Here is an 18,601-nt window from a genome sequence, read left to right on the forward strand (position 1 = left end):
TAAAGATTTTACTAAAATGTCAATATCGAAAAATTAGTTTGAAAAAGAAATTAGTTTAAATATTCATTCTACAAATCAAAATTCAACCAAAAAATAAAAATAAATGAGAAAAGTCTTACAGTTACTTAGATGACGTTAATAATAAAATTGGAATAAAGATCCCGTCAAAATAATCAATATTGAAACAGTCAATCTTCAATAAAATTCATTCAACAAATCAAAGTTCTATCAAGAGAAAAAATTAGAGAAGATTATTAAAACAATCAAAATATCGAAGCAATTAGTGTGATATTTGCATTAAAAAATTCATTTTACAAATCAAAATTCAACCAAGAAAAAGGAAAATTTGGAGAAGAAAGGGAAAAGAGTTTTAGAATTATATATAGAATATTGTTCTCCTCTAACCGATATTCGATTAGGCAGAGGACTATATTATATATAAATATATGAAATTGTCAGAAAACTGCAATAATATATTTAATATACATAATCTATATATTTAATTGAAGCAGCAATTATAACTTTTATATTATAAATTCTATTGCATATTTTGTTCACTTGCATATATTTCGTTGTGTCTTATGTCATATTTTATTCCCTTATATATATTACATTGTGCCTTATATATATATATATATAATTTTTATATTTATTATGTAACTAATTAATTATAATTTCTTAATAAGAGTATAAATATCTTTAGTATAAATAATGATGTGTCAGCGTGAAAATTCGATTCGGAGCTTTGTTTTTATACACATACACACACATATATATATATAAAGATGTATAAAATAAGATAAGTAAATGAAAAGAAAAAAAATTCAAGTATATCACGTGTGAATATATCTTGATAAATCAATTTATGAAATAAATTAACTCGATTTTATGAATAAAATATTTTAAAATATTTTAAAAAACTACCTGAGGTTGACTGAGAAGAAAAAAGAAAGAGAGAGGAGAGGATATCTGAACCACAATCAAAATATTTAAAAAAGTAGCTACGGTTGTGTAATTCAGGAGACTACTCTGTTCGTTCTGCCCATGATTTGATTTCAGTGTCCGCATGACTTCCAGCCGACCCCCTATGGAAAGCAGTTTGGAGATGGAGTGGCCCTAAGCGTGTTTGATATTTTCTGTGACTTATGGCCCATGAGCGGTTACTTTACTAACGAGCATCGCACACGATGAAACTTGGCTTCCTCATCACTTAGTCCCCGATGTCAGACTGATAATGAATCAATCCTCCATGCGATTCGGACTGTTCTTTTATGAGAGGAGTCCGGTTGCACTTGGTTCCTATAGTTGATCGAGGGGTTTTCTTCTCTCTTCCACTTCGAGAATGGACATTGTCCAATCTTCGCCCTCAACAATGCTTTGTTGATCCACGATTATGACCAGTCCTCATTGAAACTAGTTGTTGGCTCATTTGGAATTGGAGGAATAAGGAAATTTTTCAAGAGAATTTTCAATGACCTTCTGATGAAGCAGTTTTGCTAAGCTGGCTACTGTCACTGGACTTTAACAAGTCAGCAGCCTAAGGCGTGGATTTACATTGGCTGGATAAGACCACCTGAGGACTGTTATAAACTTAATTATGATGGAACGGCTCTAGGAAATCCTAGTCTTAGCTAAGGTTTGGGAGATTGAAGTTCAACATGTTCGACACTAGTTGTGCCGATTGGCTCACCAAGCGAGCGATCTCACGCCATCTAGATGTCTATTTTCTCACTTCTATTCCTAACAGCCTAGGTTACTTTATGTTAAGAGACTTATCTTGAACTGTCATATTGCACCTTTGTTCTGTTTAGTTTTCATCGGGCTTTTGCCCCGTTAACTTACCAAAAAGAAGTATATTTAGTTCATACAACACATAAAGTGACAGTTTGGCGTGCTTACCTTTTCCTTTGCCTGCATCTCTTTGTTTAACTCGTCCGGTATATATAGAAACAGCACAATATAAACAGCAATATTTTAAGCAAACAATATTATACAATTGGCAATTTAATTATAGTTAATATTTTAAAAATATATTTATCCATAATGCAAGGGTAAACTCAATAAATATTATAAGTCATTGTTTGTATGGGATTCCTACCCTATATTTTGCTATAGTCTATATAAATAAAAATTCAATTGCTATAATATATGAACTGCAATTTTGCCGATAATAGATTCTATAACATAATTAATAATAAATTTTCTTATTATATAAGTAATAACATGATAAATTAAGAGAATTTTATTTTTATTTTTAATGATGTGACGACGCGAAAATTTAATATATATTATATATATATATATATATTAATTATTAAAAACACTCCAGGCCCACTCAGCCAATCTCTTAGCGCCACTTTGTACCATCAAGCCCCACGCTGAGTTGACTGGACGGGTGTTTGTGTTCGGCACGGCACCCCTTTCTCATTTCCAGGTAAGTATACAACTGAGCACCTAAAAGGACATCTGACCTTGACTTGACCTACCCCATGTATATCTCTAATTTCAACTTCAAAGTCACGAGCTTTGAAATTCTGATCATGTGGCTGGAATGCATTCTTCAAGTTAAGAGAATGCATTAATTAAAAGCATGCAGCTGACTGGGGTCAATATCCCCACGTTTAATTGCACGTTGAAGTATCAAAATTATATACGTTAATGATTAATTTTTCTAGAAAACATACATCTGTAATTTTTTTTTTTTACAAATTCCACTATATTTATTTATTTATACATAAGTTCCATTCTATGTTGGCTTGAGCACATAATAGCAATTTACATTTTGTAACCTACAAAAAAGTTGGGAAAGAAGAAGCCTCACTCAATGTTTCATGTCGATCAAGAATAACAAGTGGGAACATGAAAATCATTTCTAAATGGCCTCAGTTGGTAAAGAAGTCCCATTGGCCGCCAGGCTATGATTTGGCCATTTCAATCAGAAATAATAAAATTTAAGTGGCTTAAATTAAAATAAAATTGAATTGTTGAAAGCGTGAGCTAACATACGTTCCAACGGTTCGACCGAGTTGACTGGTATTTATTACGCTTTCAACGCGTTTCCACTGAATCAACCGAGTTGAATCATGTTTTCATGTGAGTCAGCTCAGTTTTCTGTTTCTGGACCGAGTTACTTGGCTGCAGGGGTAAACCTATAAAGATGTGCGAGTTTATGATTTAAAAACTCGATTTTAACAGCATAGGCAAAATGTGCCAAATCAGGAGTAAGATTTAGCACGCTTAGTAGATTGGTGTTGTACTTGGATTTTGAGAAACTACAACCTTCATGCACACAACCTAAGCCATTGGTCCTTCTTGTCGAATTTTGTTTTATGTAACAATGCCCCGGTTTATTATGAATAAGCTCCTTATTACCTATTAACAAAAAAAAACAGAGAGAGAGAGAGGGTAAGATTTAGCAGCAGTTGCCCTTGTAAGGAGGACACTGAGCAAAAAAAAAAAAAAGGGCTCATAGGAGGAAAACCATACTTGGATTTGACAATGACCGAAAGCAAAGAGAGGAATGGAACCGGAAGACCTTGCGAAGATCGGAGTTCCCAACTCCAAGAGAAGAGTTTGACACAATTGGGTGAATTCTACACCTTCAAAATCTGAACAAATTTTCACTTTGCATATTGAAGAGGAAGAAAACAAGTCTAAGTTGATCCATCTGAACAATTTTCAATTAAGGTTTTTTTTTATATTGCATTTGGTTTCAAAGTAGGATTTTAAAATCAAATTTTTGATTTAAAAAGGAGTGATATAAATGGGATTCACCCTTTGACTTTGTATGAGTTATTTTGTTTTGTTGTGAAAAAAAAAAGTGATATAAATGGGGTTCACTCTTTGACTTTGTATGGGTTATTTTGTTTTGTTGTTGGTAAAATTATGTTAAAGTTGTAATTTTAAAATCACATTTGCAAACCAAACAAGCCATAATGTTTAAATCAATTAGGTTTTCGATTTTGGGTGGATTCAATCAACCTTTCGATTAATGTTCATTTGTGAATTGTGAATTATGGGTTGGTTTTATCTGTTTAGTTGGTTGATTTTTTTCTTTTCTAGTTTGAATTATGCAATTATTTTTTTATTTTTTAGATTGGCCATTTCGCTTTGGAAATAATTTTGAATCGGAATCAAGTCACCATCAGTGCAACCGAGAACAATCTATGGACGAGTACGTGAAAAATGAAATTATAGAGAGCGAACTATCATTCTACAAAAATATCACCACGTTTATGGACAAGATCACTTCTCTTTTGAGATCCAACAACAAAGATCTAACCAACTATGATAGTTGTTCATTCCTCTTTTGAAAAAAGGAAAACTTGGAACTTGTTGGATGATTGCTTCCAGTAGAATTTTCTATGTGGGACCCACTGGAGGGAAAAGAAGGGCTCTGCTATTCCGCCAACACGGACATATGATAAGAGCATGGAGTAGCTCCTTCTCCCTCCAACGCAGACATAAGATAAGAGCATAAAATAGTCGGTCAGCTTGGAAGATCGGTAGATGTCATTGCTTATTCGCATGAACGAGTGCAGGGTTAGGATCCTCGACGGACTTCTTAGATTTCAGCACGAAGGTGGGGATCATCCGTTCACTGACTTCTTCTTAAATGGCCAGAAATATGTTGGACTGCTGCGACAAGATCAGAGATGCTACCACACTGATAAGGCTTTTCTACACTTTGCTTCTGCTCCTCCACCGATCCCACTGCAAAACCTTAAAATCAATCTCCCCGAGCCTTCCCCTTCATGATGGCGATGTCTTGCTCTCTGAGAACGAAGTCTTTGCGCTCGGATTCTTCAGCCCAGGGAATTCTACTCGCCGCTTCATTGGGACTTGGTATCATCAAAATATTTATTTTCCTTGCCAGTGACTAAATATCCTATTTAATCTGTCCGGAGAATCTGCAACCTGACATGGTATCAAAGCATGCATAAGCTCAGAAAACTCCGGTTGAGCAAGCTATATCAGATATTTCATAGTGCTTTTGATTTCAACAGGTACAACAAGGTTAGTGAGCAGACAGTTTTCTGGGTGGCTAACAGAGACAGGTCAATCAATGACACCTCTGGGGTTCTCTCCATCAACTCTCACGGAGACCTTCTCCTCCACTGTTGCAACAATGGAAGCTCAGCCATTTGGGCCACGAATATTTCGACCACAATTTCAGACAATGCCACCATTGCTCAGCTACAAGACACAGGCAACTTCTTTCTGCTCCAAAAGTTAGGCAATCGTGTCCTGTGGCAGAGCTTTGATCATCTAACAGATACCCTTTTGCCTTTCATGAAACTTGGGCTGGATCGGAGAACCGGCATGGACCGGGTCCTGACTTCTTGGAGGTCGAAGGATGACCCAGGACTAGGGAATTTCACTTTCAGGATCGACCTGATGGGTTACCCGCAACTGTTCCTATACAAGAATGGAGCCCCGCACTGGCGGGGAGGGCCATGGACAGGGCTGCGTTGGAGTGGCGTGCCCATGGTGACCAACAAATACATCTTCAACATCAGCTTTGTGAATGACCAGGAAGAGGTTTCACTTTCCTACAGGATGAGGAACACGTCGATCATCTCAAGGTTGGTGACAAATACCTCGGGGATGATCCAGCGGTTCATTTGGCACGCTGGGGATGGCCGATGGAATGAGCTGTATGCTGTTCCCTCGGAGGAGTGCGAATACTACAATGGCTGTGGGCCTAACAGCAACTGCAACCCATACAACATGAACCAGTTTAGATGTACTTGCCTCCCTGGGTTTGAGCCCAGGTCGCCGGCAGATTGGTCCCTTAGGGATGGCTCTGGTGGATGCATAAGGTCCCCTGGGGCCTCTACATGTCGGAGCGGGGAAGGATTTGTCAAGGTGGCCCTTGTGAAGGTACCGGACACTTCCCGGGCCTATGTCAACATGAGCTTGAGCCTCAAAAAGTGCGAGCAGGAGTGCCTGAAGAACTGTTCCTGCACAGCCTACACCAGCGTTGATGAGAGAAATGGAGGCATCGGATGTTTGGCATGGTATGACGATCTGCTGGACATAAGGACATTTTCTGATATTGGACAGGACTTATATATACGGGTTGATGCGGCCGTTGTAGGTACTTAATAATAAATATAAACTTCCTTGTCTTTCTATATCAATAACTTAGGATCTTTCAGCAGAAACGCACATAATCAACCCTTTTGCTTTGATATAATTGCTATCGCAAATGGCCAGCACGTTTGATGAAGAAGAAAGGATCTTCTGGGAAGTGGTTAATAGTTGTAACTGTATCAGCTGGTGTGATTCTGGTGTTGTTGATCGTCCTGTTTATCACGAAGAAAAGGCGCCGTAAGTGAGTTGAATTATTTGATTCCCTATGTGAAATCTAATTGCAACTCAACTATTGTTCTATTCTGTTCATTCGATTTTAACTGTGTTTGAAAATCAGGGAGAAGAGGCACCCTGAGTGCTGCACTGTTCGGGGATGATGAGTCTCAGAATATGCAGGACCTTGAATATGACAGCAGAACCTTGGATTTTCCATCCTTTGATCTAAGCACCATAGCCACTGCCACAAACAATTTTTCTTTCATCAATAAGCTCGGTCAAGGTGGATTCGGCTCTGTTTATAAGGTATTTCCTTTCTAAAAATTTTAAATTACCTTCCAAATCCTTTTTCCCTTCACTTCACATAGTGCTGAGCTAAATTAAATTTCAGGGAGTCCTAGATAACGGAAGGGAACTAGCAATTAAGAGATTGTCCAGATCTTCGGGACAAGGGATCAAAGAGTTCAAGAATGAGGTCACATTGATTGCTAAGCTGCAGCACAGGAATCTTGTGAAGATCCTGGGCTGCTGTGTCCAAGAAGACGAGAAAATGTTGATTTACGAATACCTGCCAAATAAAAGCTTGGACTTATTTCTTTTTGGTAAATCCTATTCCGATGCATATCCTTGCCATGCCAATAGCAATTAAGAGGTCATACTGATCAACGTTTTTCAGTAATTAGATATATTTGACCAGTATAATTGCATCTCACTTTTTTTTTGTTTTTGGTTAATCGATGCACAGATGAAGAGAAGAGGTCTCTGCTCGACTGGAGAAAACGCTTTGAAATTGCTATGGGGATAGCTCGAGGGATCTTGTACTTGCACCAGGATTCAAGGTTGAGAATTATCCATCGAGATCTGAAAGCAAGCAATGTGTTGCTCGACTCCTCAATGAACCCCAAAATCTCTGATTTTGGCATGGCTAGGATATGCGGAGGAGACCAGATCCAAGGAAAAACTAGACGAGTTGTAGGGACATAGTAAGTATACCTTCAACGAGTTAATACAGAAGAAGTTCGTACCAACACCTAAGTCAATTCCTTAGATATCATTATTTTGAATATTCTCATTCAAGATACAAACTCGATGACACTGTTCCAAACATTTCACTGTGCTGCTACAGCGGTTACATGGCACCGGAGTACGCAATGCGGGGGCTGTTTTCAATAAAATCTGATGTTTACAGTTTCGGGGTCATACTACTCGAGATCATTTCTGGGAAAAGAAACAACGGCTTTTCTCAGGAGAATCCATCTTGTAGCCTAGTTGACTATGTAAGCGACATTTTTACCTGATCACTGATGAATTGGCCTTAATTGAGCCTCTCAATTACTCTCCATAGTCAATCACTGAAAAATGTCACGTTGTTACAGGTTTGGGAGTTGTGGAAAGAAGGATTGTGTTTGGATATTGTCGATCTGTTAATGGGAGACATGTATTCCAAGCGCGAGGTCATGAGATGCATCCAGGTCGGGTTGTTGTGCGTGCAAGAATTCGCTATGGACAGACCAACTATGTCAGCCGTTGTGTTCATGCTGGGGAATGACACAAGGCTTCCCTATCCGAAGCAGCCTGCTTTTGCTTTCAACAGGATAAAAGGCAGAGCCAACCCTCCCTCTTCTGATGAAAGGACCAACTCTGTAAACAACATGTCCCTTACTATTGTCGAAGCTCGTTGAGTGCGATATTCTACTAGGATTGCACATATATTATCTCTTTCCTCTCTTCCACATTAATTATATAAAATTTGTCACTGTAGAAGATTATTACCTACATAAGTTCATAACCACCATAACTCTAAACTGTAATGACTGACAGAGTAAAAGAAGAGTAGGTGATATATCCTTATAATTGTTTGACTTTTTTTTTCCAAAGCACAGCTATCCATTTCATACGCTTTATTTTGGGTAGAATCATACACCTTCATTAAATGTTTAATGATTTCTTGTCAATGATAGGCAAAGGAAGGGGCCCAACATATTATAGTGACAGGTCATTTTAATGAAACCAAAATTTATTTAATAAATAAATAATAAAGGGAGAAAAAATCAGAAGCTTAGGAATATTTTCCTTGCCGTGAATGATCACCCAAAGGTCACCTTTCCAACATCCTTAGAAAGAAGAGAGAGCAAACCTTCTCCCATCCCACAAGGATGTTGGAAAACCGAGCATGTGCGCAGTGAAAAGTTTAATTACGGTAAAAATCAAATTTTTATCGCGTGCTCGTTTAATCAAAAACTTCAAGATCACATCTTGACATAAGAATCACCTTCTAAACGAATAGATAACATCACACAATGAATCCATAAGAAAAGTTACGAACTTTTCACTAACCTTATTGATTCGAGTCGATCAAATTAGCCGTCCAAGTGTCCGGCCTCTAGCTCGTCCACACGAGCACGTCTCCACCGAGATTAGACTCCGATCTAGGTCACCAATCTCGAACGGAATCGTCACGGAATGAAAGGATCTCTTCAAGGACATCAAGGACAATACCGAAACACCGAATTGGAGCCGAGAATAATTCCGATCAGCCTTGGGATTCACTGCAGCAACTGTGCAGCCGTCTCTCCTCTTACTCTCTTTCTAATATTAGGGTTTTCAATTAATTAACCTCTTAGGTTAACCGTAAGAACATATCTATACATATTCTTGCCCTAGGGACTAAAATGCAATTATTAATTAATCCGAATTAATTAATAAATCACAAATGAGTCCTCACAATTTAAGTCATCCAATGACTTACCCTTATAGTTAGAAAGAAAGATTAAATAAGTCCTTGACACGAGTTTCCATCAATAGACGATCTATTTACAGAAACTCTTCAAATAAGGAAACTATCGTATTTCCTTAATTAGATTTATCCTTGATATTAAACTCGGTTTCAGGATGTGCTAACACCCTTGCAACCACATTGCAAACCTTGTCCGATAATTAATTTCTAATTAACTTCCTTAATTAGAATTAATTCTTTTCTCGGTTTAGACACACTCAATGTGTGTGACTAACTAGGTTCATCATCAAATGGCAATGGGATTATAGTATCAACTCATTTGATACTACCAGAAACTCTTTCTGTAACTAAAAGCATAATTCCCAAAATGCCATTGGTTCCCAAAGTTCACGAGTGACACCTAGCAGCATATTGTGACAATCCAAATGATGACGAATGTATAATTGGAACATTCTGATGAACCTCTGATCGTATATACCATGCACTGAATCCTTTCACTACAAGATCCCGATCTAGCTAGAACTACGGTAAATGCCAAACTCTATAGCCGATCATATGGACTCTCTAATTTCATTCTTAGATCCGTAGCACTTGAACAAAAACTCATTTCTATTCAAGTCTATCTACCCCGGCCGAGGATTTCTCAATCCAGAATAAAACTCATATCCATAGGACATTTTCCCTGTTTACTCAGGTTAGTGAATCTCGTCTTGATCAGACACCTAACTCCAAGTATAACTAAGTAGGACCACTATCTGCCAAATACTCACGCTAAGCACAAATACATTAGCAGTAGCAAATCCTAATTACCTATACTTGAGATAGCGTTCCATCTTAGGTCTAAGGACTATATGCACTAATACGATCCAGACAACATTCATTGACATTAGTAAATTACCGTATGAATGTTATCTGCACGTCACGTTCGACTACTTATCATATAAGTATCCACATATCTGTCATGATAACAGTTATCAAATAGTATGAGACTCACTACTCCATCTTCATTAGTATCTGTATACTAATCATGGAAACAGATAGAAGTGACGATCTATCTGGAGAAATAATGTCCAGTTAAGTCTCCTACGATCGTGAACAGTTTAAAGATATTCTTACCGAATTACTTCGTCACTCATATTCTTAACTCTTAAGAATGAAGCATTCAAAATATCTTAAGGACTTTATTCTAATAAACATAGATAATATACGAATAATAGAATAAACTTTATTGCCATAAAAGGAATTATTCAAATACATAAATCAAGCTCTAGGGCATATTTTCCTTGCCGTGAATGATCACCCAAAGGTCACCTTTCCAACATCCTTAGAAAGAAGAGAGAGCAAACCTTCTCCCGTCCCACAAGGAAGCTTCCAATTGCACGTAATTTGGTTCTAATTAACCAACTCACGTTGTAGCTCCTCATTCGTTACACTATAAGAAACGTGGATATTTCCAATAAAATTTCTGATAGATTAATGGCGGCAATTCAGTCGGAAATAAGTTCAGAAGTTTCCGATGAAAACCCAACCAAATTCTTTTTAAGAAAAATAAAAATTACAAGTTTGAACAAGCAAATGAAACTTTGCCCGAATGGATTAACTAGTTGCATAAGGTGTTAGGGCGAGGATGTGATCGTGTTTGGGAGCCTGAAAAGGAACCCAACCTTGTTTTGCCAACACCAAGTGAGTGACAAGGATGTTAGGTCGATGCTCGGGAGGGTGATTTGGACCAAGATGGGACTTTGGATCGAGGAAGCATTGCATTCTTATATTGAGGTTACGTCCCAGGTTCATGAAAGTGTCACGAGTTCAAAGTTTGGAGCCCGTGCAAGCGCCTAGAGATTCGAATATTGAGGCTCCCCAGGTCCAATCCTTCCTAGAGTTAGACAAGTTAACAAAGATATTCCATGATAAGGGCAGCAACATCCGAAATGCATACTTGGTATATACCAACATATATTAGCTTAGGTCAAAAGAAGGCAACCATACACAAATATCAAAAACCATATTGTCGTGCTTGGGGAGAGACGGCTTTGTTTGGCAAATGGGTAATTGTTTTTAACTCTATTTAACTTTAACTCTACTTGTTTTCAATTCAACATTAAAATTATTATTTTTCCTTTTTTCTTCATTTTTTTATCTCAATTGTTATTCAATTCAATTTTTAATGCTAAATTTTCTCAATTATTAATTATTTTTTTCACAATTTAATGACACAATTATTATTTTCTCTCAACTATTTTTTTTTCATTTTTTTCATAATTCAACAATACAATCATTACTTTTTCTCACTTATTAATACAACCCAATTAATATATATATATATATATATATATAATTGGAATGGAGTTGAGTTTAACTCAACTCCATTTCCAAACAAGACTCTCCCCCACCCAATTTGCAAACGCCTTGTTTCGGATTTGTCCACGAAGTCGTCCTAATGCTTCGACATCGTCTTCACCCCTCACCAGCCTCCTATGGTGCCAGTCCCTAGGACTTTATTTGATTTTTCGATAATAATCCAACTCTATCAAACTCAACTTTATTTTTTTTTCATATTCAACAATATAATAATTATTATTATCATTTTCTTCTATTTAATAGTACTTTCTCATTCATATTTTTTTCTTAATCATTTTAAACTTCCATTTAATAATATTTTCTCACTCATATTTTTTCCTAACAATTTTCAAAATTAAATTTTTAATAATAAATTAATCATTTGCTTTCACATTTATATATACATACATATATATATATATACTCACAAATCAATATATTATTCAACATTTGTAATCATTGCATAAAATCAAATTGAGTTGAATCACTTATTCAACTCGAAAACCAAATGCAAGCTAGGCAACTTTGCGTCCACTCATGTAACTAGCAACTATGCTCACGAGCAAGGATAGAGGGACACATCAAGCTCTCATACTGTGCACGCATTTGCTAGATGTTGCCCGATGTGTCTTTGGCAGCCTATCAACCAGTTAGATCATCCTGACAAGACACCACGACCATCTTCCCTTGCTGAACGAAGACCAATGGTTCTCGACGCTCAAGCTTGGAGTCTCCACGCTCTCCTTCCCACGAAAGCATTCCCCCACCTGAGTTGAAGCTTCCCCATGCTTACCGCTGCACTCCTCGTCGACAAGATTCGTCATGGATTCCTCCCACCAAGGCCAACTCTGATACCACTTGTTACAGGTTCAGAGTTTGGAACCCCATGCAGGTGTCAAGCGATTTGATTGTTGAGACTCTCCAAACCCAGCCCTCCCCAAGATTAACAAGCTAACATAGACATTCCATGATAAGGGCAGCAACACCGAAAGTATATACATGTGATAAACCACTAGATATCAGCCTCATACAAAGAAAACAACCTATACAGATAGCAGAACCCTAGTGTCACATTTGGGAGGGACCACACTGCCGACCCGTGAAAAAAGGCTCGGAGTAATTGGCGGAAGAAGCCATTTCTTCATCACTTTACCTTTTACCCCCTTTTTTTTGGCAAATTATATGAAAAATCACAACGTTTCAGTTGAAAAAAAATGCATATATATGCAGAGGTCAAATGCGACCGGCTCACAAAGCTTTTTCCCCTTGATAATGGGTTTATATTCTTGAAATTTTTTATGACCAATGGGTACTGGCCTGGGATATATAGCAAATAGAGTAATTTCTTATGGCTGAATTTCCAATATGTTTCCCTTTATATTGGAGGAGTGACATCCTCTGGTTTTGAGGTTAGGATATTACATGGAACGAAGGCCCGGAAGAGTTTCTAAAGTGGTTGATTACAGCGGTCCTGATTATTTTACTCGATGAACTCGACAAAGGTGTGAAAGCTATTATCTCCTTAAAAGTCTTCATTCCTATAGCTCGTGGTGGAGGGGTCATTGGATTTGGCTACTTTCACTTTTAGGAAAGAAATTTCATCGCGAAGGTCCATTCGTTGTTCCAACTACTCCTTTGCCACCTACTCCACTCGAAACGAAAGTGACCAATCATTACAACATCTTCAGGGTCCTTTTTTTTCACTATGTTTATTTACTTATCATTTTCTTTTCTATTTTAAGAATTCCCGGCTTCTAGGAGACATCCAACATAATTATCTTCGGATCTCTGCTACATATAGTATATACTAGATTTGTACCCCCCCTCTAAGTGCCGTGTCACGTAAATATTTTCTTTGTTATGTACATGATTCTTTTTTCTAGAAAATGTTATAGTATAAATTTAAATAGACTTTTGTTTTGGAATTAGTTATGAGACATCCATTTAATTAAGAATATTGATCATTAATAAATGAAATTAATAGGTAAATAAGAATGGGAATAGAGATAGAGAGAACTGGGAGAGAGTAACTTGAGGAGAGAGAGAATGAGAGAGAGAAAATAAATGAAGTCGTGCCAAATGTTGGTGAATTGTGTTTGAAGGAGATTAAATATTTAGTAAGTGTCACTCATTCACTGTGAATGAGTAACAACCAACTAAAATATTAGGAATATGTATGTTCATTATGGAGTCAATTTTTCACTTTTAAGCATTTTGATTGGGTGTCACCTATCCAAGTTGATAATTTGAAATTATCAATTTGTCCTGATATGATGGTAACTAATTTTCATGTATTTTTGTAATGGGTATTTTTGGGGGAGGAGAGTGATATCACTGCTCCTTTCTCCAGTATGTTAAAAGGGTATTTTTAGAGTATCACTTAGTAATTGGCCAAGCCTATATATATATATATATTTATTTATTTATTTATTTATTTATTTATTATTTTTTTTTATTTTTTTGGTTTTTCTAATTCTCAGGTGTTGGACAAACTGATAATTAACCCGACGCAAAAGAAGATAGAAATTTTGTTTCCATTTAGTTTCTCGCCAAAGGAAAGGAAAATAAATGAACGCGAGAAGTTCCAACTGATAATAATCGTATCTAAGACGTCTTAATTCAAAGCAAAAGTGAAAGCCTGTGCCTCCTGCATCTGATTGGAACACTATCTGTATTCAGCTTCCCAAAAATAAAAGAATTATATCTGTCTTCAAAGTCACGAGCTTTCAAATTAAATACCGCCCCAATTAAAGACAGTGGTCTGGAACCAGAAGGGTATGAATTTGGACGACAAGGGATACATGATACTAACACCAATCATAAGGAATTAAATTGGCAGGGAAATTAATTCAATGTCAATGGTATGGATATCAAGTTGATCAGAGAACACATTCAACTCATATACATATACGTGGATACTCATGACGATGACGTCGTATCATTTGTAGATAGCACAGGCCGATCCAATCGCTGTCAAATGCTATCTGAAAGGGATTCTTGGTGCGTTCTTGAAAGAAAGCTCGTTGAAAAAGGAACATTAGTGGAGCTTAAGTGTGGGACTTATGGTCCTTTCTCTCAACATATATAGGCTATAGATCTTCTCTGCGGCGCTTAGCTGTGAGTGTGTGTTTCGGTTGGAGGGAAATGGTCGGTCAGTTTATAAGGTCGGGATCGCCTGTAATTAGAGAACCTCAGAATATCCAGAGAGGGCTAACAGATGCACTCCATCATGTGAAAATTAGACCATGGATGCTTTGACACAGATACTGCTCGTCTCCCTTAACTTTTTGCTTCTCTATCTCCATCAGTCCTACTGCAAAACCTTAAACACAATCACCCAGAGCTTTCCCCTTCATGATGGTGATGTTCTGCTTTCGAAGAACAAAAATTTTGCGCTCGGGTTCCACAGTCCTGGGAATTCTACCCATCGCTTCATCGGGATTTGGTACCTTCCAAATATTTCTTTTCCTTGATAATAACTAAAATATCCAATTTAATCTGTTGGAGAACTAGAATCCTGGAATCGTATCAAAGCACAGGCTCTTTAGTCTCAGGTTTTGCTAACATCATGTCCATTTTTGCTCGAGTGTGATTTTACGATTGATACTTCCATTTGGAATTTGTACTGCTTTTTGATCTCAACAGGTACAACAAGGTTCCTGAGCAGACTGTTTTCTGGGTGGCTAACAGAGGCAGGCCAATTGATGACACCTCTGGGGTTCTCTCAATCAACTCCCACGGAGACCTTGTCCTCCATTGTTGCAGCAATGGAAGCTCACCCCTTTGGTCAACGAATATGTCGACAACGATTTCCAGCAATACCACCAACACTGCTCAGCTTCAAGACACAGGCAACTTCATTCTGCTCGAAAAGATTAGCAATCGTGTCTTGTGGCGGAGCTTTGATTACCCGACAGATACCTTGATGCCTTCATGAAACTAGGGCATGACCGTAGAACCAGCCTGGATTGGGTCCTGACTTCCTGGCAGTCCAAGGATGACCCAGGACCAGGAATTTCACTTTCAGGATCGACCAGACTGGTTACCCGCAACTGTTCCTTTTCAAGGATGGGGCCCCGCACTGGCGGGGAGGGCCATGGACGGGACTGCGTTGGAGTGGCGTGCCACAAATGACCAACAACTACATCTTCAACATCAGTTTTGTCAATAACCATGAAGAGGTATCAATTTTCTACGGATTAAGGAACACGTCAATCTTCTCGAGGATGGTTATCGATGCCTCGGGCGTGATCCAGCGGTCCACTTGGCAAGCCCGGGATAACCGGTGGAACAAGTTCTGGACAGCCCCAGTAGAGCAGTGTGACTACTATAAGTTCTGTGGGCCTAACAGCAACTGCAACCCCTATGACACAGACCAGTTTGCATGCACTTGCCTCCCTGGGTTTGAGCCCAGGTCACCGGCAGATTGGTTCCTCAGGGATGGGTCAGGCGGATGTGTGATGTCTTCCGGGGCCTCCACATGCCATAGCAGGGAAGGATTCATCAAGGTGGATCATGTGAAGATCCCTGACACTTCTCAGGCCCATGCCGACATGAGCTTGAGCCTCAAAGAGTGCGAACTGGAGTGCTTGAAGAACTGTTCCTGCACAGCCTACGCAAGCGCTGACGAGAGCAGGGGAGGTTTTGGGTGCTTGGCATGGTATGATCAACTGCTGGACACAAGGACATTTTCTGATATTGGACAAGACACATATGTACGAGTTGATGCAGCCGTTTTAGGTACTTACAATCCAACATTTAGTTGAAATTTCATGTCCATTCATGAAGTGGATAGCTTGGGATCTTTCTGCAAAAATCTCAACAAATGTACATAAATCAAGCCTTTTACCCTTATATGATTACTATTGCAAATGGTCAGCTCGTTTGACGAAGAAGAAAGGTTCTCCAGTGAAGCGATCAATAGTGGCAATCATTTCTGCCAGTTTGATTCTGGTGTTGCTGCTCCCAATATTCTTGTTTGTTATGAAGAAGAGGATAAGTAAGTAAATTGAACTCTTTGCTTTGCTCTATGAATATATACAGAGATGGAAGGGGTTATGCTCGCGATGCACTTGAACACAGTTCTGCTCTGTTGATTCAATTAAACTGTCTTGTAATATCAGGGAGAAGGAGGCATGTTACATCAAGTGCTGCATATTTCGAAGATGATGAATCTCGGAACAGAAAGGATCTCGAAGAAGATAGCAGAAAATCGGATTTGACATTCTTTGACCTAAGCACCATAGCTGGTGCCACAAACAATTTCTCTTTCGTCAATAAGCTCGGGCAAGGTGGATTTGGTTCCGTATATAAGGTACTTTTCGCTTTCATAAATTCTGAATTTCCTTTCAAATCCTTTTTCCCTGACAGGATGTTGACGTAAGTTAAATTTGCAGGGAGAACTAGATAATGGAGAGAAAATAGCAATTAAAAGACTGTCAAAATATTCAGGACAAGGAGTTGAAGAGTTTAAGAACGAACTTAAATTGATTGCTAAGCTGCAGCATAGGAATCTTGTGAAAATGCTTGGCTGCTGTATCCAAGGAGAAGAGAAAATTTTGATTTATGAATACCTGCCAAATAAAAGCTTGGACTCGTTTCTTTTCGGTAAATCCAGTTCCTAGCAAACTAGTTGATGAACTTTATGGAGCAACAATATTTATTTGTCTAGTATAATGGGATGACCCATTTTGGTTACACAATCTATAGATGAAGAGAAGAGGCATCTGCTTGACTGGAGAAAACGCTTTGATATCGCTTCTGGGATTGCTCGAGGGATCTTGTACTTACACCAGGATTCAAGGTTGAGAATCATCCACCGGGATCTGAAAGCAAGCAACGTGTTGCTCGACTCTTCAATGAACCCCAAGATCTCTGACTTTGGCATGGCTAGGATATGCGGAGAGGACCAGACACAAGGAAATACTAGACGAGTTGTAGGGACGTAGTAAGTATATCTTCAACGAGTTACTGACAGAGAAGTAGTTCATATCTACGCCTATATTAATTGTCTAGAAATCATTGCCTTCGAATTTCTCATTCAGAATACGAACTTGAAGACATTACTCTTAACCTTTCATTGTGCTGCCACAGTGGTTACATGTCACCAGAGTACGCAATGGAGGGGCTATTTTCGATAAAATCTGATGTTTACAGTTTTGGAGTCGTATTACTTGAGATCATCTCCGGGAAAAGAAACAACAGCTTTTACGAGGAAAATGCATCTTGTAACCTAGTTGGCCATGTAAGATAGACTTGTACCGTATCACCAATTGATTGGCATTGGAAGCAATCAACCGTATTTGCGCTCCTTAATTTCCATGGCCAATCCCTAAAAATCTGAGATTTTTACAGGTCTGGGAGCTGTGGAAAGAAGGATCGTGCTTGGATATTGTTGACCCTTTAATGTGTGACATGTATCCCGAGCGTGAAGTCCTGAGATGCATCCAGATTGGGTTGCTGTGCGTGCAACAATTCGCCAAGGAAGGCCGACCATGTCAGCAGTTGTGTTCATGCTGGGTAACGACACAATGCTTCCTTATCCGAAACAGCCTGCTTTCGCTTTCAACAGAATGCATGGTAAAACGAACATGTCTTCTTCAGGTGAAAGGACCAACTCTATAAATGACATGTCCCTTACTATTGTCGAAGCTCGTTAAGTGCAATATTCTACTAGGATTGGTACATTAAGCAAATGTGCTGTATGGAACTACTAAGAAGGAATCCAGTGTATAAGAAGTTTCAATGTTAATTATGTTAATATGCTGATAAGTGTATAGAAAATGAAATTTAAGATACTACCCGAAAGAAAATGAAATTTAAAGATCCTGGGGTTTTCTATGTCATAATTGGAATGCACTTTTCAATTTTAAGAGAACGCATTAAATAAAAGCACGCAGTTGACATCCTCAAGAAAATTTTCCAGAATTTCTCATCTAATTCTTTAGGAATTCTACCTTACGTTGCATCAGAAAGAGAACCAATAATGTACTAGGCTCATGGCCTCCTTTATAACTATTAAAAAAAAAACAAACAAAGAGAACCAATAATCGTAGCAAATGAATGAATGTGCTTATTTAGCTTGCGGGTAGTGAAATATAAATTCATAAGGGGAATATGTTTTACTGGTTTTTCCTTACTATATCTAATGACAGACTAATTTTCTCAACATTCTGGTTGGCCATTCCATAGTTTTTTTTTTTATAATCAATA

At 38.1% G+C, this 18,601-nt stretch overlaps 1 protein-coding gene and 1 pseudogene across 2 annotated transcripts; both read left to right on the forward strand.

Moving 5' to 3' along the window:
* The first annotated feature begins 4,388 nt into the window (after window positions 1–4,388).
* Window positions 4,389–8,174, forward strand: LOC116206701 (G-type lectin S-receptor-like serine/threonine-protein kinase At1g11410). Of its 2 annotated transcripts, XM_031539500.1 has the most exons (9): window positions 4,389–4,542; window positions 4,624–4,845; window positions 5,007–6,100; window positions 6,220–6,333; window positions 6,434–6,618; window positions 6,704–6,914; window positions 7,058–7,295; window positions 7,439–7,589; window positions 7,689–8,174. In XM_031539500.1, the coding sequence occupies exons 2-9, from the start codon at window positions 4,628–4,630 to the stop codon at window positions 7,992–7,994; spliced, it is 2,517 nt and encodes an 838-aa protein (XP_031395360.1). In that variant the 5' UTR covers window positions 4,389–4,542; window positions 4,624–4,627; the 3' UTR covers window positions 7,995–8,174. The 2 variants fall into 2 exon arrangements, with proteins under 2 accessions (XP_031395360.1, XP_031395359.1); XM_031539499.1 differs by having other exon boundaries at window positions 4,404–4,845.
* Window positions 8,175–14,469: 6,295 nt separating this feature from the next.
* Window positions 14,470–18,143, forward strand: LOC116206702 (annotated as a pseudogene).
* Window positions 18,144–18,601: the final 458 nt, after the last annotated feature.

The sequence above is a fragment of the Punica granatum genome, chromosome 5 (assembly GCF_007655135.1).
Source record: "Punica granatum isolate Tunisia-2019 chromosome 5, ASM765513v2, whole genome shotgun sequence".
Taxonomy (NCBI): domain Eukaryota; kingdom Viridiplantae; phylum Streptophyta; class Magnoliopsida; order Myrtales; family Lythraceae; genus Punica; species Punica granatum.